This window comes from Hippocampus bargibanti, linkage group LG17 (assembly GCF_051943395.1).
Source record: "Hippocampus bargibanti isolate YZ-2025 linkage group LG17, ASM5194339v1, whole genome shotgun sequence".
NCBI lineage: Eukaryota > Metazoa > Chordata > Actinopteri > Syngnathiformes > Syngnathidae > Hippocampus > Hippocampus bargibanti.
Window position 1 is genome coordinate 4,594,512 of NC_142750.1, and position 27,973 is coordinate 4,622,484.

Below are 27,973 nucleotides of genomic sequence, written 5' to 3' on the forward strand. Positions count from 1 at the left end.
CCCGTGGTCAGATGGTCGCCTGCAGCTGCTCGTTCGTCCACCGCTTCCTTCCTTTTGTGGATCCACCCAAACCCCTCGGCTCCCTCACTCAAAAATCCTCCATTTGCGAGCAGGCCCCGGCGTAGAAAATGGTCGTTGTCGTGCAGCGATAAGGTTGAAAGGGAGGGAGGGGGAAGGAAGGCGAAATTCCGCCTGGGTGAAAAGTGGCTAGACGGGGAGTGGGAGCTAAGACGATGCTACTTGTTAGCCCTCCGTTGTGTTATCTGAGATTGGGAGCAGTCACAAGCTTTCGCCAGTTTGTGTGTGTGCGCGCGCCGAGCGTAAACGTTTAAGGGGCGGTGTGATGAATATCAGCCATTATGTCGACGGGCATTTTCCCATTCAAATCTCTCGTTGGAATTCCTATTCACATCACATACCCACTTGTCACTGTTGAAGGCGTCCGATCACTCATTAAAATGCAGTGAACCCTCTCTATTTCATAAGGTTAGGGACCAAATTAATAGAGGTTTCCCCTAAAATATTTATGATTTGCCTATTTTTAAACGGTGTTAACCGTAGAAATACCATAAATATTAAGTTTCAGAAATCATAAATTGGGATATTTTCATATTCGCGACTCTGTGGTGCATACCTGTCAACCTTGGCAAATAGCTGCCCTTCAAGGGAAAAGCCGAAAGGAAAAGAAAATAAATGATTACAATTCCCGTATAAAGGTTGTAGTACGCCATACATTATTTGAAATGATAAAAAAACCGCTAACACAAGCGGAAATGCAGTTTACCGCGCATGTGCACATTATGCTTTCATAATCGACCGTACGCAGCGATAAAAAATATATACATATGGTCGAGTACTGCTGTTGCTCCCCTTATTAATGATTGCATTTACCCTTATTAAGTGATAATAAACCTTAAAAACACTGAGGTCTCACTGTATTTGTAATAACTGCAATTATTTCCTCAGACTAAATGCAGGATAACCCACAAATGAATGGGGACATGGAGGCAACATCACAATGCCAATGTAAGTCCTCAGCTTAATTCTACCTTGTTTGAAGTTGCCAAACATATACTTGATGAAACAAATTTAAACTGTATGTATAATTGAACGTTGTGCTGTAGTGTGGGCACAGGAAGACCTGTTCCAGTTGCTGGAGGCCATGAAGTTGGCCCTACCACAGAAGGACATGACCAAGTACAAGACGACTGAGTCCCACCTGGACTGGCAGAAGGTGGCCTTCAACTCCTTCACGGCCGAGATGTGCAAGCTGAAGTGGCAGGAGGTCTCCAAACCGGTGAGCCCGACAGGGTTGATGGGTTATTTTGGGAAGGTTACAGTTGCATGATTCATTGTTTTTTTTCTGACTTGACAACAGGTTCGTAAATTCCGGACGCTCACAGAGATGATTTTTGATGCTCAGGATCAAATCAAGAACCCATATCAAGGCAAGAAACTAAAGGTGAGTTAATCAGAGTCAGAATCATCTTTAATGCCAAGTAATGTAGAAAACACGCTGCACTAGTATCATCATAATTTTTTTTGCAAAGAGGCACTATCCAATTATATTTGGGTTACTGTTTAGAGAGTTGTTTAAATGTCTGCTGGATTTAGTGCGCATCGATCGGTAGCGCCTGCCTGAGGGGAGGAGCTGGAAAAGGTGGTGGGCAGGGTGCGGAGGCTTATTTATTTTTATTTTTTTTAATTACTATTCACTATTCAGTTTATGGAGGACACCGGTTGTTAATGTTGAAGAGTTAAAAGAGCTGTTAAAGGACAACCGACACCAAGTTGTGTCCATAATTTGTAAAATGACTTCAAATGACTTCTACTGTACGCATTTCACAAAAATTCCACCGCATATTTTACGTTTTAAGACTCGCGCTGAATATTCAGGAAGTATTGTTTTCGAGTTGATGACGATGCCTGACGTGACGTCACGTCCAGGAACGCCCCTGACCGAGAAAGCGACACACAATGCATTCTGGGTACTTTGTTTGGTCTGAAAATATCGTGTTGATGGCGAAATTAGAAGGAAAATAGATACATAACACGATGGTGAATCGTTGTGTGTTGCATCAAGACTACCAATTAACAGTAACACCATACAGAAGTTGACACAAATTCCCAGCAGACAAATCAGCCCATTTACAATGGAGCTTGGGCGCCATCTTGTGCATTTTCTGGGCGCTACATTAGAGTCCAGGTGGCTCGAATTGATACAGAAGAACTTCTTTAATCGATTGCAAACATTTATGCTTTCCTCTTCAGAACTATTTGAATCATATTCATAACTGGATGAGTAGCAAGAAAGCATCTCTGAATCTGAACTCTCTGAAGCCATTGTTTTGATTCTGGAGCAAGGCAAGACGTCTTGGCGTGACATCACGAACTGGGGGCGGGACTTTCTGAAAATCCCCAATTCGGAGCTCATTTTGTTGCAGTTTTAGCACACTTTACGTTATTTTTATTTGTGTTTTACATTTGACATAAAATATCAGCCTGTGTGTTTTGGGTATTTTAGATGCTATAAAACGTTTTTTTGATGTCAGTTAGGAAACAAAAAAAATGGTGTCGGTTGTCCTTTAAGACATGAAAATGAAGCGTTGGGGATTTGAGAAAAATCCGCAAATAAATTGCATCAAATGTGACTTTAAGTCGCCATTACTCACAAACCTCTTTCCCCCATCGCCGTGACAGAAACATCCGGATTTACCGAAGAAGCCCCTGACGCCGTATTTCCGCTTCTTTATGGAGAAGAGGGCCAAATACGCAAAGTTACACCCAGAAATGAGCAACTTGGATCTGACCAAGATCTTGTCCAAAAAGTACCGTGAGCTGCCAGACAAAAAAAAGGTGACCGTCGGAGATGTTTTCCGATTTAAAATGGAAAAAAAGACAATCAGCTTTTAAACTTGTTTTGATTGCTTCACAATGTAGAAAAAATACACGGAGGACTTTTCGAAGGACAAAGAAGCGTTTATGCACAACATGACGAGATTCAAGTAAGATCATCGATGAGGATTTTTGCTGCCTATCGTCAGACAGAATATTTACAAGACGTTCACCTTTTTTTTTTTCAGGCAAGAGCACCCGGATATTGCGGAAAACATGAAAAAGAAAGGCTCAAACGTTCCTGAGAAAGCCAAAACGCCCCAACAGCTGTGGTACAGCCATGAAAAGAAGGCCTTCCTCAAAGTCCATCCAGATGTAATTTTTTTAAATTTATGATGATTATTCCTTTGTTGCCAATTCACTGCGACTCATTCCGAGCACACATTGACGTCTTCTGTGTTTTCTCTAGGCTACCACAAAAGATATCAAGGATTGCCTCGGCAAGCAGTGGACGCAGCTATCGGATAAAAAGCGACTCAAGTGGATCGCCAAGTCGCTCGAGCAACACAAGCAGTACGAGGTGAGCGGATTGCAGCATCCAAAATGTCAAGTGCCGTTTTAGTTAACTACTTTGGACTTCAATGTGGGATCTGGTTAGTTGGTTCTAATGTCAATCATTTGGCGTCCCGGTTGGAATTGTGGCTTTTGATATTTCCAGGAAACAATGCGTGAGTACATTCAGCGGCACCCCGAATTGAACCTAACCCACGGGGACATCGTCAAATCCACCCTGACAAAAGCCGAGAGGCACCTAAAAGACAAATCCGACGGGCGGCCAGACAAGCCTCCACCGTGAGTCACCCGCTTGCCCATCACGTCCGCCGTCACTTAATTAAAGAAATAGGCTAGGGTACTCATCATTTCATTCCTTTCAGCAACGGTTACTCCATGTTTTGCGCCGAACTGATGTCCAGCATGAAGGACGTGCCCAGCACCGAGCGCATGGTCATGTGTAGCCAGCGCTGGAAGCTACTCAAGCAGAATGAGAAGGACGCCTATCAGAAACGCTGCGAGCAGGTAATGCACAAAAATGGCCCTCGGACAATATCGCTTCTCTTCTTATTGCTTTTAACTTTTTTCTTTCTTTCTCTTTGTAGAGGAAGAAGGAGTTTGAAATTGAGATGAATAGATTCCTCAGCGTAAGTTCCACACGTGACATGGCAACAAATATTTTACTTTTTTAGGAAATAATTTACTGCCAGACGATGAGCAAAAACGTGTCCACTCCAGTGCCAGGGTTTTTTTGTCATTTTCAAAAGAATATTGAATTTTAGGACTACATAAACATTCAATGCAGCATAAGAAACCTTAGACTTTCTCCTTTCATTAGAAAAAATAGTTAATTCCTAAGCTATATTGGTCTGGAGTTATCTGATCTTGAAATGGGGACAGCTGTACAAAATACAGTACATATTGAGTTATATACCGCTTTAACAACAACAGCTTAAGCTGTAACAAAGCGCTAACATGGTAAATGCAAATACTGCCCCCTCCTGGAATGGAAAAATATTGCCAGAGGTCTGATCAGCGCTTTATCCTCATATAATAATAATAATAATAAATTTTATTTCTAAACTCCTTTCAAAACTCTCCAGGACACTTTACAGTCATATAGCATTCCATTGTGAGTCGACGTGTTTGTATTCTTCAATATCGATTTAAAAAAAAAAAAGCAGACATTGAATATAATGGGAAATGTTTTGGTTTTCAAACAAATCATTTTTCAAACAGGTTTCTGGAATGGATTATGGTTGAAAACTGGGGTTTGAGTAAATGTAAATTTCTCCACTGCGAGACGAATAAAGGCAAATCAAATACATAAAGTACATAACTGTATTTGCCTTATGCGTTTTTGTTTACTTAACATACATATCACCCAATTCGTTATGAAAACACGTTTAAAGATTGAAACTGTGCTTTTATTTTTGCATCTCTTCAGAGTATACCCGAGGAAGAACAGCAAAGGGTCTTGAGTGAGGAGAGGGTGGGCTTCAAAAGAGGCAGCATGGCCAACAGCCCCGCGTCCAAAAAGAACTCCAAAGCTAAGGTGCCAATAGTGTGGAGACTGTTTTTTTTTTTAATCCTCCCGACATGTTTTTGAGTAGCAATCTCATTTTGTTATGTTTTGATCAAATGACAGGTCACCCCAGAGAAACCCAAACGCCCCATCTCGGCCATGTTCATCTTCTCTGAGGAGAAGCGTCCCAAGCTTCACCAGGAGCGTCCGGATCTGTCGGACAGCGAGCTCACGCGACTGCTGGCACGCATGTGGAACGAGCTGCCCGAGAAAAAAAAGGTAGGATTTGGCGAAAACAAAGAAAAAGAAAATGAAAAACACGAAAAGGAATTGCAGTTAAATGTGTAGGCCTGAGAAACATTCTTGTTCTTGATACAGGAGAAATACAAACGACTCGAGGCCGTCTTAAAGGCGGAGTCTGAGAAAAAGGAGGACCGCAGTCTGCCTGACCCACCCAAGACCGCGCAGGACATCTGGCAGCAAAGTGTCATCGGAGACTACCTGGCAAGATTTAAGGTAGGCAAATTATAAACAGGTCGTTTTTTTATTCAGCTTTAATCTTACAAAATCGAGAACTTGATTGTCATTATTTGCTTTAAAAAAATGGCCTGGCAAGTTTTCATTCAGATTATTTTATGGAGTATAAAATAATAAAATTGGATTAGCCTTTATTAGTCTCGCAGTGGAGAAATGTACATTTTGCAGCAGCAAAGTTATGAAAGGAAAGGAAGAAGTAGAACAAAAAATACAGGAGCTGCTGTACAGGCAGCCACTCTCGCGGCGCCATCTTGACATCCAAAAAAATAATAATGATGTGACACAACGCAGTCATTCAATCTTAAGCACTTTCCGCACCCTCTTTGTTGTATGAAGAAGTTCTAAATGAAAGAGGAGAGGATCAAAGTGTCCTTTTTACCAGTGGATCAGGGACGTCATGGTGGAATGTGCACGTCTGCTACAAGCTAAATGTCGAAAGCAAACACAAAGCTGTAGCATCCATTGACATGTAAATTCGCTTCAATTCCAAGCCACGACACTTCCACATATGCTCATGCGTATGGCTGGGAAAATGATGCCCATTACAGGCGCAAAAAGGCACAATGGCCCCAGAGCTGTGCAGCGACTACAGTCAAATGGCACCGACCTTCCTCCCAAATCAAAAACAGTGCTGGCATATTCGTGCCACCGAAGAGGCGCAACCGCTCAGTACAGTCTCCATCTTGGACTTCTTTCATTTTTAAAATATGCTGACCTCACGTTTAACTGAGCATATATATGTGCACTTGCAGAGCGACCGTCCCAAAGCTCAGAAGGCGATGGAGGCCACTTGGAGCACCATGGAAAAGAAGGAAAAAATTATGTGGATCAAAAAGGCGGCAGAAGACCAGAAAAGATACGAGGTGGAACAAGCGACACGCCGGCGTCACCCTGGCAGTGCCGTCCGACACGGCAACGGCTAACCACCATTCTGACTGTCATCCACAGCGAGACCTTTGCGAGATGCGTTCGCCCGTCGCCACCGCCGTGGCCTCTGGGAAGAAGATGAAATTCGAGGGGGAACCCAAGAAACCGCCGTCGTGAGTTCCGTTTGCCATTTTTGTCGCAAGTCATAATAATAATAATAATAATAATCCATTGTATTTATAAGCGCCTTTCAAAACTCTCAAGAGCACTTTACAGGCAAAGGATAATAACTTTTTTTTTTGCGGGTCAGCAGCGGCAGCCAGACGCGCCAGCGTTCACTCAACCAGGAAATGTACACCGCTAACTCAAATATAAAATGTTCATCGCAAAAATAGTTCAGAACAATTAACAAGTGCCGTACTGATGAGATCAGAGAGTAATTGAGAGGTTAGTCGTAACCCCACACGTAACACCTCAAAATTGGCGAAAATTAGATGACTATGCAAACACAAATTAGCATCGCAAAGATTGTTCTGAACAATTAACTAGTGCCGTACTGATGAGATCAGAGAGTAATTGAGAGGTTAGGAGTAACCCCACACGTAACACCTCAAAATTGGCGAAAATTAGATGACTATGCAAACACAAATTAGCATCGCAAAGATGGTTCTGAACAATTAACTAGTGCCGTACTGATGAGATCAGAAAGTAATTGAGAGGTTAGTCGTAACCCCACTTTCTAAGCCGGACGCATAACTCCTAAAAATTGGCAAACATTTGATGACTATGCAAACACAAAGAAGTATCGCAAAGATAGTTCTGAACAATTAACTAGTGCCGTACTGATGAGATCAGAAAGTAATTGAGAGGTTAGTAGTAACCCCACTTTCTAGGTGCCAAAAATTAGATGACTATGAACACACAAAATAGCATCGCAAAGATAGATGTTGCTGTGACTTCCTCGATTTGACATCCTGTTTTGTCTTCAGAAACGGGTACCAGAAGTTCTCTCAGGAGATGCTGTCCAACGGCGAGCTCAACCACCTGCCCATGAAGGAGAGGATGACGGAAATCGGCGGCCGCTGGCAGAGCCTGCCTCTCAAGGACAAGGAGCGCTACAAAAAGATAGCCGAGGAGATGCAGAGGCAGTACAAAGTGGTGCTTGAGCAGTGGCTCGCCGTGAGTGCTCTTGAAATATTTTGCTGAAAGGAAACAAGAACAAAAAAACAAAAACAAAAATAAACACATCTTCTCTTCTCCCAGAGCGTATCTTCTCAAGTGAGAAACACCTACAAAGAGTACAACTCACAGGTGAGTAAGCAGGAAATAAGAAACTGGTTTACAGTGATACCTCGGATTACAAACGCTTTAGCTAACGAACTTTTCGCCTTACGAACGTTAAATTCGCGAGAATATAATCTTGGCCTACGAACTATTTTTCGGGTAACACACGGAGCGCCACAATGAGTGGTGTGTCGTTCACGAACGAGCCGGTTCTTGGCGCACCTAACAAGTAGCTGAAAATGGCAGCTGGCTTTTTTTTTCCTCTATTCCCCGCCCCCAGTCTTCAGTTAAAGCCACACGTGATTGGTCAAGATCCATGGTAGAGGAGGGAGGAGACACACGCAGCAGGATACACACAGCAGTGAGCGGGGTAGGGGTTAGAGTGCTCACAACGTCACAGGAAAGGCAAATGACAGAGCTTGAAACCAAAAAACTAAAGTGGAAAAAAAAAATCCAAAGTGAAAGGTGAGAAAATGGATAGAAAACACAGTCAAATTTGAACTACTTTCAACTTTATTCATATTTCAAAGGCAGAGTGTAGACTGCAATATCACAACTTCCAAGATGTACAACCCAGAGCTATTTCAGGCACTTTATGCAAAAAGCTATCCATTCCATCAAGCCATCAACAACCATCACAAAGGTAAATAAAATGACTTTATTATACTGTACAGTTTATTTCTTTAATTACAATACCATTGCACATTTATTATACAAAAAAATAAGGTGTATTGTGTGTAGTTTTAAGGCTTATTTAGTTGAGAATTAGGTTTTATGGGGGACCTGGGAACGAATTATTCTCATTTTAATGGTTTCCTATGGGAAATTAATGTTTGGAATACACACTTTTCGGCTTACATACACTTTCTGGGAACCAATTAAGTTCGTAAGCCAAGGTATCACTGTATTTTACCATCACCTTTTTAATGAAATATTTGTCCGTTTGATTCTCCAGAAGAGGAAAGCCCCAGCGAAACAAGGAGGCCCCAAGCCCAAGGTCAAAAAATCTGTAAGTTTTCCAAACTTTATATGGAGCGCCAATCCAAGCAAAAAGTATGACAAATCATCACCCCCAAACATTTGAAAGACCAAAGTTACAAACAGGGCTACTCATTTTTCTGATTTTGATTTTGGCTTGCCTCGCTCTTTAACTCATTGACTGCCAGACGATGTTCCAAAACGTGTCCACCCCAACAGCCAGGGTTTTTGTCACTTTCAATCAAATTCTAGGACCCACAGAATATAGAGTATTAGGACTCCAAAAATATTCAATGCAGCGTAAGACACTTTAGACGCTCTTCCTTCATCAGAAAAAAGTTAATTCCTAAATTATATGGGTCTGGAGTTATATGAGCTTGAAATGAGGGTGGCTTTTCATAATAATAATAATAATAATAATAATAATACATTTCATTTATAAGCGCCTTTCAAATCTCTCAACGTCACTTTACAGTCACAGGATAAGTTTTTCATGCGGGTGAGCAGCGGCAGTCACACGCTCCAGCGTTCACTCAACCTGGAAGTAACTCAAATAGAAAGCTTGCTAGTTAGGCAATCGTGAGCTAACAGATACCTGGCTAGATAGCCAGCCAGCTAGATAGTGAATACATAGCTAGCTAGATACCTAGCTAGCCAGCCAGAGCTAATAGATAGCAAACAGCGCAGAGCGTTGAAGCAGTTGTGGATCTGTCGCAGCTTGGAATTGAAGCGGAAGGGGAAAAAAAAACATTGCCAGAGGTCTGACCGGCGCTTTATTGGCACAACGCAAGAAAAACCGAAACCTGAACAAATTTGGGAATGGTCATATTTTCAATTCCTGAATAAATTCGTGAATGGCAGTGAATAAGCTAAAAACATAATCACCAAAGCGAGTGTTAACCAACCTCCAATGGCTTCCCCGCAGGACACCGAGGAGAATGACGACGATGATGACAATGGCGACGACGATGATGATGATGATGACGACGACGACGATGATGATGACAAGGATAGAGCTTCCTCTGAAGGGGCCTCCTCCAGCGAAGAAGACGACGACGACGATGATGATGATGATGATGTAAGTTGCGTTGCAATAAATGATTCACTTTGCAAGGCAAAGTGAATCATGCGACTAAAATGGAGCTTTGCACGCAATTTGCCACTTTTTTGTATTTTTTTTTCTGTTAAAAAAATCTGTAGTTCACGGGTGTCAAAGTCAAGGCCCGGGGGCCAAATCTGGCCCGCCGCATCATTTTATTCGGCCCGTTAAAGCAAATCAAGCATGTCAAGTGCCATGATGCTTGCACAAGTCTGAATCAAAATTTCAAATTGGCGCATGAAAACCACAATAACACGAAGGTTGAATAAAAATATATAATAATAATACATTTCATTTTGAAGCGCCTTTCAAAACTCACAAGGTCACTTTACAGTCACAGGGTCAATTTGAGCAGCGGCAGCCACATGCGGCACCATTCACTCAAGCGAGAATAACTCAAATAGATAATGTCAGCTAGCTAGCTAATAGATAACTAAAAGCTAGCTAGCTAGTTAGACAGCTAAGAGATAGCCCACTAGCCACTAAATTCAAATCATTAACAGCAGTTTGCTGCAACGAATTGCCGTCTTAATTTGACTGCAATATGATGTTTTGTTAATTGTAAAAGAATAGTTTAATAATAAAGATTTGTTTACACTTTAAAAAGGCTGTTCGGTCATCCACATATAAAAGGATTGAATACGTCCATTTTAGTCGGTAAAATAGTGCAAAAATCTAAAACGCGACAAGAAAAACCCAGACTGGATGAAACTGTCTGCATTATTTGACGAATCCATCAGAAATTTTCATATGCTAGAGTTCATTTATCTATTTGCTATCTAGTAGCTAACTGGCCAGCTGGCTAGCTATCTGGCTGGCTAGCTCTCTTCTGGATTCTCCGTTAGCAGGGAGAGAGCCATTTTTAAACAGCATACGTGTGGGAAGCCGTGCGTATTTGGGTCAGCAGAACGACACAGTAATAAAAATCGATAATACGAAATATAAAATGATAAAAATGACCCTAAAAGTTAATAAGATTTATTATTGAACTTTAAGCAGTTTGGTGTATAATAGCATTCAATAGAAAACGTTCTTTTAAAAACAACAGATTGACATTGTGTACTATTCTGTCATATCAACCTCAGGTCGGCCATTTTGAATGCTTTTCGATTTACGACCGTTTGACTTACGACCATTTTGTCGGAACGGAACCTGGTCGTAACTCGGATTTTGTATCGAATTGTTTATCCAATCTGAAATGAATTCACGTTTGTATTGAAGAAGGACGACGACGACGATGATGATGATGACGACGACGACGATGATGATGACGACGACGAGGTGGAGGACAAGGAGAACAAGTCAGAAGGCAGTAGCAGCGAGTCCAACTCGGGCGGTTCCTCAGACTCGGACTCGGACTGAAGGGGTTGGGGGGGGGGGGGGGGGGGGGGGGGGGGACAGACCAAGCTGAGCCAGCCACAGAGGGAGGGGGGGGGTTCATCCGGGAGGGAGTGAGCACTGCCACTGTGCCAACCCCCTGCCCGAGCCACCTCCTCTCCACACCCCCATTTTAATTTGTTTTTTGGGGTTTCCCTTGAGTCCTTCACCCAGTTTTTAGTCAGACCCACATCCCACTGGTTTGGCGATGTTCTGAACTGACGCTTCTTTTTTTTTTTTTATTATTAGTTTTTTTTTTTTTTTTTTTAATTTTTACGTTTTTAAAACAATGTCTCCCATTTTATTTGATTATTCCGCAGGGACGAGCCAGGCTTCTCACAGCCAAAGAACACAACAACCGGGTGGGGCATCATGCGAGGGTGTTTGGACTGGAAGAAAAATTGCACTCTTAAGAATGTTTCCTTGTTCATACTTTTTTCCTCCCTTCTTACTGCCTTTTTTTTCCTCTCTCTGATTTCGATTTTATCCCGTTCAGTTCTTAAAAGAGGTGGGATTTTTTTTCAGAAATTAAAAAAAAAAACACGAAGAAGAAGAAGCCATCATGAATGTTTTGTTGTTGTTGTCGTCATTGCTGGAACGTAGTTTAAAATGCTGCAGTGCACATAAATTCTCAATCCCGCTTTTTATTTTATTTGTTTTATTTTAAATTCATATACTGTTGATTGGCTGCCATTGTACTAAGTGAAACTGGGTGTCACCTCGCAACACCAACAAAATTGTCTTACCATTGCATTGCTTGGCCAATATACATTCACTTGCAAAGTATCACAAACATACAAAAATGAAACGATTTTGCTTTTTTTTTGTGTGTGTGTGTAGACCACATATATAGACAGCACTCTTTATTTCAGCAACAATAAATAAAGCAGTTTGTGCATCTCTGACTTTTATCCCACATGCATGTTTGATTTTTTTGTATAATATATATCTCGTAAATTGGCTCATTACAATGGTGTTTAATACTGGTTACCTTCCATCAAATCTGCACTCAGTATATTGGACGACACAGACTACATCATGAATGTAAATATTGGACGTTTTTTTTTTTTTTTTGCTTGATTACCCACATGACTGACATTCGTTTTATTCCATTTTGAGATGTTTAGTTGTGACAGAATCAACGTCAAAAAGTTCGTCAGGGGGGGAAGCTATTCTTGTAAATATTGTTTTAATTTTGTATGGAGTGGTTTTTTTTTCTTCTTTTCTCCCGTCCATTGCTTGCTTTTGTTTTCCTTGAGAGGGAGAGATGTTTAAAAGCGGGGGGAAAAAAAGCTTTACAAGTTTGTACTGCTGATCATTTGACAAACAAACAAAAAAAAAATGTTTTCTATAGCAAAGGGTGTTAATGATGATGTCCTTGTAGTTCAAGTATTTGGGCAAATAAACACAGTCTTGAACAATTGTTTGTTTTGTATTTATTTATTTATTTTTTTGCAAATGAGCGTAATTGTCAATTATCAATTTCATAAAACAGCAAAATCCTGCACTAAATCAGCACGGTGGGGTGAGGTTCAATTTGGATCGTTTGTACAACAGAGTTCTTAGGCAACATAGGCTTCGTTATGCTGATGAGGTGATATGATACCAGAGCAAATGGGGCATTCAGGCCAGTTTACTACCAGTAAAAGACTTTAGTTCGCTGAAGAAGCCTCTTGAATAAGAAGCGAAACGTCCCGACACCTTCAAAGAAATACAGAAGACGGCTGAAGAAACCTTTTCATCGATGTACCACTCCTGTACGAGTGAGAGCTTACACAGACGAATTATCAATTACACCACAAACGCTACATTTATTTATGTGTCCATTAATCATTTAAAAGCATGCGAGCAAGCATTTTTGTCAAAATAAACGAAAAACTTAAAAATAATGTTTATCTTTCTCGATCTTCCGTAGTTTGCTCATCCTCACTTACGTAATTATGAACGTGCAATGACGTAAACGGAAGTGCAATGTTATCCCGCGCTGTGATTGGTGGAGCCCTGCTGCATGGCCGCTTTCTGACTGTCAAGCTTCAGAAGACGATTATTTGTTTGTTTCGTCAATATCTGCGAAAAACAAACACCATCAACAAAGAGAGATACACTTTTGACATCTTTCCCTCCGAGACTTGACCAATATGGACGTCGAAAATGATTACTTGCGTTGACTGACGAGGATCATGCCGAGTCGCCTCTCGCCTAGGCGGAACGGGTCGCTTCCGTCACGACAAGGTAAAGCGAAAGCAAAATCTTATGCTGCTGCTGCTGAGGATGATGATGATTATGATGATTATGATGATGATGATGATGGTCTTGCCGCTGGTGTTGACGACGAGAATAATGCGCGCGCACGCTCATTCTTGCTGTGGCACGCGCTTCTGTAGTTGTTAGCCATTAGCCAGCTAGGAAGCTAATGCTCCGGTCAACCTTTTGGTTTATTTGTAACATTCAAACATTGTGACATTTTCAAGCCTACCAGTAAACATAAAGACCATTTCTTTATAACTCTATCTTCTTTTTTATTGACAGGATGAAGAGAAAAAAGCCACTTAAAATCTTAAGAGTGACTAATTTGGAGGTAAGAAATACTTGTATTATCTACATATTACTAGCATGTGTGTTGATTTTCATTCACTATAAATGTTCTTTTTTTTAGCTTGAGAATGAGTGATTTCTGAAACTTAACATGTATGTTATTTATCTGGTTATCTAGTTAGCCATCTGGCTATCTAGCTGGCTATGTGGCTGGCTACTGTCATGGTTCGCAAGGCGGTGATGGTGTTTGGGGGTCCCAAAAGAGCAGGAGCAGGAGATTGTATTTGACAAATTGTATTAAAATAAAGTCAGCAGGAACAAAATCTAAAACATCAAAGTAATCCGAACAGAAAAGTACAAAGTATCATAGAAAACCACGAGTAAAAATCTGCCAAGATGAAACAAACCCGACAGGGTGCATCAAACACATACAATGCAATGACCCGACACGGAATGGTCGTGCCGGGAGTACTTGTAACTGCCACTGATTGGAACGACCAACACCTGTGCGGCTGTAGGCGGGGCCGACAGCGCCACCCGTTGGTCGCCAACCAGATCGTGACAGTTACCGAGCTGACTACCGAGCTGGCTATCTATTTGCTGTCTAATAGCTATCTATCTGGCTATCTATCTATTAGCTATCTAGCGATCTATCTATTAGCTATCTAGCTAGCGTTCCATCTATTTGAGTTATTCCAGGTTGAGTGAACGCTGGCGCATGTGGCTGCCGCTGTTCACCCACAGAAAAAAAACTGTATTCTATGACTGTAAAGCAGGGGTGTCAAAGTCATTTTTTGCCGCGGGCCACATTGTAGTTATGGTTTCCTCTCGAGGGCCGTTATGAATTTGGGGAACCCTTCAAATATTACATATAGAGCACACAGCAAATTAATGAATAACTCGTTTTCAAATCTGAAGTCAAGAATAATGACTTTTATTGTGGTTGACATCCAAAAATATGAAATTTTGGCTCAGATTTTAGCAATCATCATGGAATTTAACAAGTTTGATTTGCTTTCACGGGCCGAAAAAAATGATGTGGCGGGCCGGATTTGGCCCGCGGGCCTTGACTTTGACACCTGTGCTGTAAAGTGTCTTTGAGAGTTTTGAAAGTTGCTTATAAATGAAATGTATTATTATTATTATATAGTCTTTGTTATTGCTGCTAACATGCTAGGTACACAGCGCCATTTTGTTCCAACGCCATCGAGGGGATTCATCAGAGGGATTTTCAAATGAAAATGGAGGATATGGCCCTTTCAGGCCCAGACAACACCAGGCTGGAGGTACAATCAGTATTATAATCGCATGTGTGAATATATACATTTATTTATTTTAACAGTTATGCATGTTAGGCCCTGGTCCACGATATCTACTCTGAGCTGGTTGAGGATGCCTGCCTCGGCCTTTGTTTTGAAGTGCATCGTGCTGTCAAACATGGCTACTTCTTTCTCGATGACACCGACCCGGAGAGCGCCAAAGAATTCGGTTGGTATCGTCACTTCTTTGCCTAGTTGCTTTCCATTTTTTTAAATTTATCTATATTTTTAACTCATTCACTGCCTGACACGTGCAAAAATGTGTCCACTCCAGTGCCAGGGTTTTTGTCATTGTCACTTGAATACTTTAGACTATCTTCTTTCATCAGAAAAAAAAATTCCTAAATTGTATGGGTCTGGAGTTATATAATAATAATAATAATAATCATAATCATCGTTATTATTATCATTATTATCACTATAATAATGCTAATAATGATAATAATGATAATAATTATAATAATTATAATAATTATAATAATTATAATAATAATGACAATAGTAGCAACAATAGTAGTAACAATATTAATAGCAATAGTAATAACAATAGTTATAACGATACAGTACATTTAATTTCTAAGCGACTTTCAAAACTCTCAAGGACACTTTACAGTCAAGGGATAAGAACTTTATATTTTGTGCGGGTGAGCAGCGGCAGCCATTCGCGCCAGCGTTCACTCTACCCGCAAGTAACACAGCAGAAAAATCATGAAGAGGAAAGGAAAGAAAGAAGTAGAAAAACAAAATACAGGAGCTGCTTGAAAGGCAGCTACTCTCGTGGTGCCATCTTGAAGTTAAAAAAAAAACGAACAAACGAAATAACAAATAATATGACAACACAAAGACACAGTCATTCATTCTTCAGCGCTTGCTGTACACTCGTTATGACATGAAGCAGTTCTCGATGAAAGAGGAGAGGATCAAAGCATCCTTATATGAGCTTGAAATTAATCAGAATAATTATACATTTCATTTTTAAGTGCCTTTCAAAACTCTCAAGAACACTTCACAGTTACAGGATATCTTTTCTGCGGGTGAGCAGCGGCAGCCACACACATTGCCAGAGACCATGGCCAGCACATTATCAGCACCCAAGCATGAACAAACAAAACCCAAACAAATTCGGGAATGGCGCTCTATGTCATATTTTCAATTCCCGAATAAATTCATGACTTAGTTAAATTCATTCTTAATTTCTATTGTTTTTTTTGTTTTTTTTTTTTTTTCAGAAATTGTGGACCAACCAGGACTGGATATCTTCGGGCAGGTGTACAACCAGTGGAAGAACAAGGAGTGCGAATGTCCCAATTGCAAGCGATTGATCGCAGCGTCCCGCTTTGCGCCGCACTTGGAGAAGTGCCTGGGCATGGGACGTAACAGCAGCCGGATCGCCAGCCGCAGGTCAGTCCCACGCAACTCAAGCCTCCAAATCACAATTTATAAGTATTTTTTTTAATCTTATACAGTGATACCTTGGCTTACGAACTTAATTGCTTCCCAGACAGAGTGTATAAGGCGAAAAGTGTGTATCCCAAAAATTAATTTCCCAGAGGAAACCATTAAAATGAGAATAATCTGTTCCCAGGTTTTCTACTTTCTAATTTTCCAAGCCGTAAAACTACACAAAATATACCTTATTTTATGTATAATAAATGTGCTATGGTATTATAATTAAAGAAATAAACTGTACTGTATAATAAAGTCGTTTATTGACTTTTGTGATGGTTATTGGTGGCTTGATGGAATGGAGTTTCATCAGCATTAAACACAGGAACGTAGCCTTCTTCTTTCACCATCTTGAGTAATGATACCTTGTAGGTGCTTTGTCTGCGATAATTTTACCTAGTTCCTCATCGATTGTGTTCTGTTTAGCTGGGTTGATAGCTTTTTGCATCAAGTGTACAGATGGCTTGTGCGGGTTGTTTGTGGAGCCTGATTGATGGGATATTTTAACCTTGCAGGCTACGCTCTGCCTTTGAACTATCAAAGTTGAAACTCTCTCACTGTCGTCTGCCTGTCTCTTTAATGTTTAAATCACCTTCCCTCACTGCTGCATTCTTGACCAATCACGTGGCTTTAACCGAAGACTGTGGGTGGGGAATATAGGACAAAAACAATCGGCTGCCATTTCCTTGTTAGAACGGGCTCGTTCGCGAACGACACATCACTCATTGTGGCAGCTCCGTGTATCTCCCGAAAAATAGTTCGTATGCCAAGGTTAAGTTTTCATAAATTTAACGTTCGTAAACTGAAAAGTTTGTCAGCCAAGGGGTTCGTAAACCGAGGTATCACTGTATTTTGGACAGACTGGCCAGCAACAACAACAACAACGTGAGCAAGTCAGAAAGCGACCAGGAAGATAATGATGACTTGAATGACAACGACTGGTCGTATGGTGCAGAGAAGAAATGTGAGCGATCTGAAAATAAAAAAAGAAAGTCCAAATGTAACTAACTTTGTTGGGGTTATTTATTTATTTATTATTGTTTTCCGATTGCAGCCAAGAAGAGAAAGGCAGATAAGGTATTCTACCTTCATTTCTTCGCATTTTCCACTATGTTGTGTGCTCTTATGTAACTCTGTTTTTTCATCTGTGCAGAATCAGAATTCACCTCGACGATCCAAATCTCTAAAGCACAAAAATGGTGAGGGATGATTCTTTTTTTTATTTTATTTTTTAGACCGATCAGCGAGAAACACTTATCCTGTGACTAAAGTGTCCTGGAGAGTTTTGAAATGTGAATGAAATGTATTATTATTATTATTATTATTATTATTATTATTATTATTATTATTTCATCTGTGTAAGCTCTCAGTCGTTATTATTATTATTATTATTATTATTTTAATTGTATTTAAATAAATACATACATAAATACACAAACACACATATACATAAATAAATGTAAAAGTAAATAAATAGATAAATAAATACATACATTAGTAGATGCATAAATACATAAATACACAAATAAATAAATAAATACATAAATAAATAGAACAATACATAAATAAATAGATAAATATATACATAAAGGAATTGATAGATACACACATCAATAAATAAAGAAATAAATAGACAAATAATAACTTTATAAATAAACATACAAATAAAAAAAATGAATTAATAGGTCGATGCAAAAATAAATAATATATATAAACCAATAAATGAATAAATAAATGAATATATGAATACAAATAAATAAATGGATAAATAAATACATACAACAATAAAAATGCATAAATAATATAAATACATGAATAAATAAATAAATAAATAAATAAATGAATACATACCTAAATGAATTAAGAGATGCATAAACAAATAAATACCTACATAAATAAATAAATAAATAAAAGTCACCCATCATAATCCCCGTAGAGTTATCAAAAATATTTCCTTTTGATTTACTTGCTTTGTGTTTCAGGTGACCTGAGCAGCGGCGTCTCTTCCGAAGCTTTCAAGGTGACCCCCCGCCCCCTCCATCCTCACACCACCACCACCACCAGTCAGGCTTAACTCGAAAGTTTACACAACTGTGTCAGAGATGATAAGCTCCCTTTTGTGTCTTATTTCAGTACAACAACTACAACAACGCCGGGATCAGTTACGAATCTTTGGGGCCCGAGGAAGTCAGGTCTCTTCTAACCACGGTGAGAAAACCCGTCGTTTTTATCTTTCTTCGCCCTCCACAATGTATCCCATAATAAAAGCTTGCTTGTTCAGATGGAAAATTCAACCGCGATACAAACAAAACTAGCTGTCGGTGGAATCCATACTCGGTTGATGGATGCTTTGCTCAAGTTGTGTGTGTTTGTGCAGCAATGTGGGGTGATCTCCGAGCACACCAAGAAGATGTGCACCAGGTATGGAACACGCACAACGCACCCTGCCGTCACGTGATGCTGTCTGTCTTTTACCCTACGAGGTTTCCCCCTTATCACTTTATTCGCCGCTGAAATGAAAGCGAAAATGCATGACGACTTTCATTTTCATCGGCGTCTCCTTGAAATGGTGGTTGAAAGTCTGACTGAAAGGTTGAACACAAGTTGGCGGGAGGGGCGGCGAGCCATCCACTTGCACGCACGTAGCTCTTTAGCAGATGATCCGTCACCAGTGCATACCTGTCAACCTGCGAAACACTGTGATCTTAGTTACGGCTCAATTTTTCCTTACTTACTGAAGAAAAAAAACATATGCGTGTGTAATACAGCGATACCTTAGCTTACAAACTTAATTGGTTCCCAGACAGAGTGTGTAAGGCAAAAAGTGTGTATCCCAAGAATTAATTTCCCATAGGAAAACATTAAAATGTGAACAATCCGTTCCCAGGTCCCCGTAAAACATAATTTTCTAATTTTCTAAGCCTAAAAACTACACACAATATACCTTATTTTATGTATAATAAATTTGCTATGGTATTATAATTAAAGAAATAAACTGTACTGTATAATAAAGTGGTTTTATTTACCTTTGTGATGGTTGATAGCTTGATGGAAGGGATTGGATTGGATTGGATTTGCCTTTATTAGTCTCACAGTGGAGAAATTTACATTTCACAGCAGCAAAGTGATGAAAGGGAGTGGCCGGTTTCATCAGCATGACACACTTGATGAGGAACGTAGCCTTCTTCTTTCACCATCTTGAGGAATGATCCCTTCTAGAAGCTTTCTCCGCGATAATTTTACCTTGTTCCTCATCAATTGTGTTCTGTTCAGCTGGGTTGATAGCTTTTTGCATCAAGTGTACAGATGGCTTGTGCGGGTTGTTTGTGGAGCTTGATTGATGGGATATTTTAACCTTGCAGTCTACACTCTGCCTTTGAACTATCAAAATTGAAACTCTCACTGTCGTGCGCCTGTCTCTTTAATGTTTAAACCACCCCGCTCACTGCTGCGTTCTTGACCAATCAAGTGGCTTTAACTGAAGACAGGGGGCGGGGAATAGAGGACAAAAACAGTCGGCTGCCATTTTGTTGTTAGAACGGGCTCGTAAGCGAACGACACATCACTCATTAAGGCAGCGCCGTGAATGAAAAAAAGTTTGTATGCCAAGGTAAAATTTTCAGACATTTAACGTTCGTAAACCGAAAAGTTCGAAAGCCATGGGGTTAGTAAACCGAGGTATCACTGTATATTGTTTATAAAAAAAATATGAATGATATTACGGCAAAAAAGCACAGTAAAATGTCTAATTTAACTGATTTCAAAATTAAATTCCACTTGACGGGAACTTGTCTTCTCGTAAGTTTTGTTTCTTCTCGAGACTTTTCGCACGGACTTGTTTTCTCTGTGGTCGAATTCGCTTTTTACGAGTCGCGATATTTGTTTTAATTAACATTATTGCTCATATTTAATGATGAAAACGGAATCCAAAATATCTCAAAAATATATTTAACAATTTTTGCGTTTTTCCGTACAAACTTTTTTTGTGTGCTGTACACATCTGAAAATGAGCAAAAATCGTACACAATCCTGCAAAATATGGCCGGTTGACAGGTATGCCAATGTCTTTCATACAGAGACCCTGCAAAATGACTGACTGAAGACCCGCTTTTGCACAGTGCCAATGCATTTTGCAATGACACATTTGAAAGTGGCTTTTTCAATTTCAAAATAAAACAAATCCCCCTTTTTGGAAAGTTAGGAAGCCACATTTTTGATCAACACCTATTTGGCTAACCGATTCATCACTTTTCACTCATCTCTGTGTGAAAGACAACAAATTACGGTGAAAGGGTCTCCCTGCATCGAGGCTGGTGCGTCAAGTCGGTCAAGGGATGTGTAACGCCACCTTGTGTCCCGCCCACCAGGTCTCAACGATGTCCTCAGCACACGGACGAGCAGAGGAGGAGCGTCAGGGTGTTCCTCCTGGGGCCGTCCGCGTGAGTGTGTCCCCTCCCACCCACCCCACTCCTCAACCCCTTCCTCAATCCCATCCTTAACACCCCCCCCCCACACTCCCATCTCTTACACGTGTGTTTGATTTTTGTATGAATGGCTTTTTTCAGCTTTCAGGACACTTTGATTTTATTTTTTACAGCTTTAAGGACACTGATTTTATATTTTTACAGCTTTAAGGACACTTTGATTTTATTTTTTACAGCTTTAAGGACAATTTGATTTGATAATGACCACAGGAGGCATTCCGTTGTGTTTGTGTATGTGTTTGTATGACTAGTCTTGTGAGGACCGCTAACATTTTATACCATATGTAGTGAGGACTTTTGGCCGGTCCTCACAGTTTTTTCATTGTCAAGGCTTCTCGAGCAGTAACGTCAAACATATGGCCCGCGGGCCAGAAGCGGCCCCCAAGGAGGTTTGATCAGGCCCATAGGATAATTTAAAAGTGAAAAAAAAAAATGCACGAACGACACGGAATTCATATTTTTAATGAGGTGCAATTCAAGGATTGTCCACTAATGGCCGAGTGGTGCTCTTTCAACCGCGGAGAAAAGTAGATAAGGAGTGAAGAATTTTCAATGAAAAATGGACTACATCATTTTTTTTTACAGAGATGCGTGGGAAACCTTTGTGCTTGGTGTGTTTTCAACACGTTTCTGTATTTTGGTTATTTATAGCATGTATGGTATAATTTTAATGGTCCGGCCACTTGACATCTACCGAGGCCATATGTGGCCCACGATATGAAATGGGTTTGACACCCCGTCCTAGAGGGTCTATATATGCATCTGTTAAAGTTTCAGAGAGGTCCTCACAAATTCACCCAAAATGATTTTTTTGTGTCTATTTTCATTTCCCTTGGATACACATACTTTTTACTCACTGTGTGTGTTTATCCATGTGTGTGGGTGCGTGGTTAATGAGGAAAAAGTTCATACCACAAAAATTAAAACAATATTTTAACCAAATTCACTACAAGGGTGAGGACTTTGAATGTACCCATGCAGAGTCCTCACTCCTGCTGTTATTTCAGTTTCAAGTCCACTTTTTATTTCTTTGTTTTTAAAGAAGTTGAAGTGAGAAATGGGGTGACATTTAGTGTTCAAATGTAACACTCGTTCTTCTCTAAACTTAGCAGCAACGGTGGTCCTCACTCCTTATCTGGAGTTATCCGGACCTCACAAAAGCTTTGAAACAGGAATGTGTGTGTGTGTGTGTGTGTGTGTGTGTGTGTGTGTGTGTGTGTGTGTGTGTGTGTGTGTGTGTGTGTGTGTGTGTGTGTGTGTGTGTGTGTGTGTGTATGAAAGCCACAAAGCGTTTGTGTTGGACTAGTGTGTGAGTGGGTGTTGTAGTTCTGTACAGTCATTTGCTCTGACAAGGCCTTGCTAGCTCACAATGGCCACCTCAATGTTGACAACCGTATGATTTCTCTGAACCAGTCAGCGTTGTAGAGAACAAGAAAATACCACCAAAATTAGGATTCAAGAAAGGATATACGTACTTAGTTTATTTCCCAAAGATCAGAAGTGGTGGTTTGAGTGTGAGTCCATACCAGGAAGTGACCTGGTGTGACTTTTCCTTGGCCACCAGGTCATCCCTACCTGACGCCGACGCCACGATGGAAGGCGACATTTTTGAGCTTCAAGGGGACGGCAGCGGGGCCCAGAATCTCATCAGCCGCCTACAGTGGGAAGACTCGCCGGAGATTTCACCCACCGACTCCGCCTCATCCAGAGCTAGTAAGTTGCGACTAAGGCCTTTTTAGATACTTATTTTATTTTTATTGTTTATGATATTTGGATTGGATTAGCCTTTATTAGTCTCGCAGTGGATACATTTACATTTCACAGCAGCAAAGTTAGGAAAGGAAAGGAAGAAGTAGAAAAACAAAATAAAGAAACTGCTAGAAGTCAAAACAACAACAAAAAAACAAATATTACAACACAAAGACATTCAATATCTAGCACTTTCTTGAAAGGTACTTATAAATGACATTTATTATTATTATTATTATTAGCCAAAAGAAAGAGCCGGAATTCCCATCACTAATTCCTTCCATCTCTCCACACAGGCACCAACCATTCGGACCCTCGCAGGCCCAAGAAGAAAAAGCGAACCTCACTGGTATTGAACAGCACACCAGTTGCAGGTGTTGGAGGAGGAGTCAGCGGCGAAGGAACAAGTGGAAATCTAACAAGCGGCAGCAATGGCGGCGTCTCGCAGAGTAACGTTAGCTTACCTGCCAAGAAAAAGCGGCCCAAACTTCCCGCTCCTTCTATTTCCAGTATCTACGATGACTTGAACTAGACACCTGAAGGACACCCCTCTTCCACCCTTCCTTGGTCGCTGCCAACTTGACAGAAAGTGTCGGGATGATGCGTTCAGGTGCACTAACAACTACACACACACACACACACAGATTCACATTCCTCTGCTCTATATTGTGTTGTGTATTCCAGGTGAAGTGCGACTGGTGTATACCGTTTTTTTTTTTAAATAATGGCCTGTCGAAATCTATCCTGGCAGTAAACGCCGTAGCCACAAAGACACGAATGCCTGTACTGTACTGAAAAATCTAAATTTATACATCTCATCCCAAAGTTTAAGGGCTTCCTCCAAAAAAAACGCTGTTCCCAAAATGGCTGACATGATTGCACAATAGAGTTGTCACTAGGGTTGTCACTGGCCGCCATTTTAGAAATATGCTACTTTTTTTTTATACTTGTAAACATATATTTGGAGTTTTGTCAAGATCATGAGGACCACATTTTTAATGTAAAGAATCAAAGACATACATTTCTCTAACAAATAGCGCAAAAAAAATTACATTTATACATCTCACCCAAAAGTTCAAGGCCTTCTTCCAAAAGACTGTTCCCAAAATGGCTGACATGTTTGCGCAGTACTGTTATCACTGGCCGCCATTTTGGGAAATATGATGCTTTTTTCCATATTTGTGAATATATATTTTGAGTTTTGTCAAGATCATGATGACCACATTTTTTATGTAAAGAATTAAAGACATACATTTCTCTAACAAATGCCACAAAAAAAATGTAAATTTAGACATCTCATCTCAAAGTTTAAGACCTTCTTCCAAAAGACGCTGTTCCCAAAATGGCTGACATGATTGTGCAATAGTGTTGTCACTGGCCGCCATTTTGGAAATATGCTACGTTTTTTTTAAAATACTTGTGAACGTATATTTGGAGTTTTGTCAAGATCATGATGACCAAATTTTTAATGTAAAGAATCAAAGACATACATTTCTCTAACAAATGGCGCAAAAAAAATTACATTTATACATCTCACCCAAAAGTTCAAGGCCTTCTTCCAAAAGACACTGTTCCCAAAATGGCTGACATGTTTGCGCAGTACTGTTATCACTGGCCGCCATTTTGGGAAATGTGATGCTTTTTTCCATATTTGTGAATATATATTTTGAGTTTTGTCAAGATCATGATGACCAAATTTTTTATGTAAAGAATCAAAGACATACATTTCTCTAACAAATGCCACAAAAAAATGTAAATTTAGACATCTCATCCCAAAGTTTAAGACCTTCTTCCAAAAGACGCTGTTCCCAAAATGGCTGACATGATTGTGCAATAGTGTTGTCACTGGCCGCCATTTTGGAAATATGCTACGTTTTTTTAAAATACTTGTGAACGTATATTTGGAGTTTTGTCAAGATCATGATGACCAAATTTTTAATGTAAAGAATCAAAGACATACATTTCTCTAACAAATAGCGCAAAAAAAATTACATTTATACATCTCACCCAAAAGTTCAAGGCCTTCTTTCAAAAGACACGGTTCCCAAAATGGCTGACATGTTTGCGCAGTACTGTTATCACTGGCTGCCATTTTGGGAAATATGCTACTTTTTTTATATTTATTAGCATTTATTTTGCGTTTTGTCAAAATCATGACGACTGAATTCTTTAATGTAAAGGATCGAAATGGTCACATGTGACACGGTATCATACATGGCGTGCTTTATACATACACACACGCATACACACCTTGTATTTGCACATTTAACTGTAATGGTGATGACGGACATGGTTAAACTCACATAATTTGAAATTTCATTCTGTCTATTTTTATAGTCCTGTGAAGTTTTGTAAAGTGGTCTTTTTTTTGTGACGTGAGCTCTAAATATCAAGACGTGTAAAACAAACACCCCAAAAAGTATTTTACAAGCGCTGCCCTGCGTTACTGATGTTTGTAAATAAAAGTGGGAAATGTGTTTTTTTCTCTCAATGTATTTAATTGGAGGAACACTTCAAAGATTTTTATTTTCTCCTAAGTGCCACATTCATTTGTTTCTTTTATTCATTGTATTTACACTAAATACACAATATTGTACACAAAAGACACCAGGCCTGATCTACTATCACAATACAGTATTTCCGCTTTTAAATTAATCTCTACACATAAAAAAAATAAAGTTGAATAATTGACAAGGAAACACAGCGGAGAGCCAAAAAGAAAGCTTCATCACAAATGTATTCTCTTATTTTGTTTTCGTGTTTATCCTCCTGCAAGGAGATTTGTCTTTTGTTAGCATGTTAGCAGGATTAGCAACAAAAAAAAAAAGCGTCCGACCAAGTCCCGGTGATGTTTTATGGCAAAGAAAGGTGCAGCCGAGGAGAAAAGCATGACAAACGCAGGTGGGTGGACTGATTTGCTTTTTCTTTTCTTTGGTTTTCAGCATGTGGAAGATTCACATACAGTGATACCTTGGCTTACGAACTTAATTGGTTTTCCAGACAGTGTGTGTAAGGCGAAATGTGTGTATCCCAAAAATTAATTTCCCATAGGAAACCATTAAAATGAGAATAATCTGTTCCCAGGTCCCCATAAAACACCAACCATTCGGACCCTCGCAGGCCCAAGAAGAAAAAGCGAACCTCACTGGTATTGAACAGCACACCAGTTGCAGGTGTTGGAGGAGGAGTCAGCGGCGAAGGAACAAGTGGAAATCTAACAAGCGGCAGCAATGGCGGCGTCTCGCAGAGTAACGTTAGCTTACCTGCCAAGAAAAAGCGGCCCAAACTTCCCGCTCCTTCTATTTCCAGTATCTACGATGACTTGAACTAGACACCTGAAGGACACCCCTCTTCCACCCTTCCTTGGTCGCTGCCAACTTGACAGAAAGTGTCGGGATGATGCGTTCAGGTGCACTAACAACTACACACACACACACACACAGATTCACATTCCTCTGCTCTATATTGTGTTGTGTATTCCAGGTGAAGTGCGACTGGTGTATACCGTTTTTTTTTTTTTAAATAATAGCCTGTCGAAATCTATCCTGGCAGTAAACGCCGTAGCCACAAAGACACGAATGCCTGTACTGTACTGAAAAATCTAAATTTATACATCTCATCCCAAAGTTTAAGGGCTTCCTCCAAAAAAAACGCTGTTCCCAAAATGGCTGACATGATTGTCACTAGGGTTGTCACTGGCCGCCATTTTAGAAATATGCTACTTTTTTTTATACTTGTAAACATATATTTGGAGTTTTGTCAAGATCATGAGGACCACATTTTTAATGTAAAGAATCAAAGACATACATTTCTCTAACAAATGGCGCAAAAAAATTACATTTATACATCTCACCCAAATGTTCAAGGCCTTCTTCCAAAAGACTGTTCCCAAAATGGCTGACATGTTCGCGCAGTACTGTTATCACTGGCCGCCATTTTGGGAAATATGATGCTTTTTTCCATATTTGTGAATATATATTTTGAGTTTTGTCAAGATCATGATGACCAAATTTTTTTATGTAAAGAATCAAAGACATACATTTCTCTAACAAATGCCACAAAAAAATGTAAATTTAGACATCTCATCCCAAAGTTTAAGACCTTCTTCCAAAAGACGCTGTTCCCAAAATGGCTGACATGATTGTGCAATAGTGTTGTCACTGGCCGCCATTTTGGGAAATATGCTACGTTTTTTTTTTTAAATACTTGTGAATATTTATTTTGAGTTTTGTCAAGATCATGATGACCAAATTATTAATGTAAAGAATCAAAGACATACATTTCTCTAACAAATAGCGCAAAAAAAATTACATTTATACATCTCACCCAAAAGTTCAAGGCCTTCTTTCAAAAGACACGGTTCCCAAAATGGCTGACATGTTTGCGCAATAGTGTTATCACTGGCCGCCATTTTGGGAAATATGATGCTTTTTTCCATATTTGTGAATATATATTTTGAGTTTTGTCAAGATCATGATGACCAAATTTTTTATGTAAAGAATCAAAGACATACATTTCTCTAACAAATGCCACAAAAAAATGTACATTTAGACATCTCATCCCAAAGTTTAAGACCTTCTTCCAAAAGACGCTGTTCCCAAAATGGCTGACATGATTGTGCAATAGTGTTGTCACTGGCCGCCATTTTGGAAATATGCTACGTTTTTTTAAAATACTTGTGAACGTATATTTGGAGTTTTGTCAAGATCATGATGACCAAATTTTCAATGTAAAGAATCAAAGACATACATTTCTCTAACAAATGGCGCAAAAAAAATTACATTTATACATCTCACCCAAAAGTTCAAGGCCTTCTTCCAAAAGACACGGTTCCCAAAATGGCTGACATGTTTGCGCAATAGTGTTGTCACTGGCCGCCATTTTGGGAAATATGCTACTTTTTTTATACTTATTAGCATTTATTTTGCGTTTTGTCAAAATCATGACGACTGAATTCTTTAATGTAAAGGATCGAAATGGTCACATGTGACACGGTATCATACATGGCGTGCTTTATACATACACACACGCATACACACCTTGTATTTGCACATTTAACTGTAATGGTGATGACGGACATGGTTAAACTCACATAATTTGAAATTTCATTCTGTCTATTTTTATAGTCCTGTGAAGTTTTGTAAAGTGGTCTTTTTTTTGTGACGTGAGCTCTAAATATCAAGACGTGTAAAAAAAAAAAAAACACCCCAAAAAGTATTTTACAAGCGCTGCCCTGCGTTACTGATGTTTGTAAATAAAAGTGGGAAATGTGTTTTTTTCTCTCAATGTATTTAATTGGAGGAACACTTCAAAGATTTTTATTTTCTCCTAAGTGCCACATTCATTTGTTTCTTTTATTCATTGTATTTACACTAAATACACAATA

The 27,973-nt window shown here is 39.7% G+C and overlaps 2 protein-coding genes across 4 annotated transcripts; both read left to right on the top strand.

Annotated features, from left to right (window-relative positions):
- The first annotated feature begins 887 nt into the window (after nt 1–887).
- Nucleotides 888–11,044, top strand: ubtf (upstream binding transcription factor). Of its 2 annotated transcripts, none has more exons than XM_089019630.1 (20): nt 888–1,026; nt 1,125–1,297; nt 1,379–1,462; nt 2,701–2,856; nt 2,941–3,005; nt 3,084–3,210; nt 3,305–3,415; nt 3,554–3,687; nt 3,771–3,912; nt 3,993–4,034; nt 4,835–4,942; nt 5,036–5,191; nt 5,291–5,428; nt 6,202–6,312; nt 6,398–6,489; nt 7,306–7,495; nt 7,580–7,627; nt 8,556–8,609; nt 9,504–9,656; nt 10,899–11,044. In XM_089019630.1, the coding sequence occupies exons 1-20, from the start codon at nt 972–974 to the stop codon at nt 11,037–11,039; spliced, it is 2,280 nt and encodes a 759-aa protein (XP_088875756.1). In that variant the 5' UTR covers nt 888–971; the 3' UTR covers nt 11,040–11,044. The 2 variants fall into 2 exon arrangements, with proteins under 2 accessions (XP_088875756.1, XP_088875757.1); XM_089019631.1 differs by having other exon boundaries at nt 10,902–11,044.
- Nucleotides 11,045–12,574: 1,530 nt separating this feature from the next.
- atxn7l3a (ataxin 7 like 3a) lies at nt 12,575–27,859 on the top strand. 2 transcript variants are annotated; one of them, XM_089018182.1, is made up of 14 exons: nt 12,575–13,286; nt 13,584–13,632; nt 14,767–14,875; nt 14,945–15,077; nt 16,138–16,309; nt 17,215–17,318; nt 17,409–17,431; nt 17,508–17,553; nt 18,337–18,374; nt 18,488–18,562; nt 18,732–18,775; nt 20,722–20,793; nt 22,403–22,551; nt 22,884–27,859. In XM_089018182.1, the coding sequence occupies exons 3-14, from the start codon at nt 14,825–14,827 to the stop codon at nt 23,117–23,119; spliced, it is 1,143 nt and encodes a 380-aa protein (XP_088874308.1). In that variant the 5' UTR covers nt 12,575–13,286; nt 13,584–13,632; nt 14,767–14,824; the 3' UTR covers nt 23,120–27,859. The 2 variants fall into 2 exon arrangements, with proteins under 2 accessions (XP_088874308.1, XP_088874309.1); XM_089018183.1 differs by lacking the exon at nt 20,722–20,793 and having other exon boundaries at nt 12,578–13,286.
- The last annotated feature ends 114 nt before the right edge of the window (nt 27,860–27,973 follow it).

Coding starts and splice junctions, on each gene's coding strand:
- ubtf (XM_089019630.1), top strand. CDS start 972: ATGCAGGATAACCCACAAATGAATGGGGACATGGAGGCAACATCACAA. Junction 5,192..5,290: donor AGCTGCCCGAGAAAAAAAAG/GTAGGATTTGGC, acceptor TTCTTGATACAG/GAGAAATACAAACGACTCGA. Junction 9,657..10,898: donor ACGATGATGATGATGATGAT/GTAAGTTGCGTT, acceptor TTTGTATTGAAG/AAGGACGACGACGACGATGA.
- atxn7l3a (XM_089018182.1), top strand. CDS start 14,825: ATGAAAATGGAGGATATGGCCCTTTCAGGCCCAGACAACACCAGGCTG. Junction 17,319..17,408: donor GTATGGTGCAGAGAAGAAAT/GTGAGCGATCTG, acceptor TTCCGATTGCAG/CCAAGAAGAGAAAGGCAGAT. Junction 17,432..17,507: donor AGAAGAGAAAGGCAGATAAG/GTATTCTACCTT, acceptor TCATCTGTGCAG/AATCAGAATTCACCTCGACG.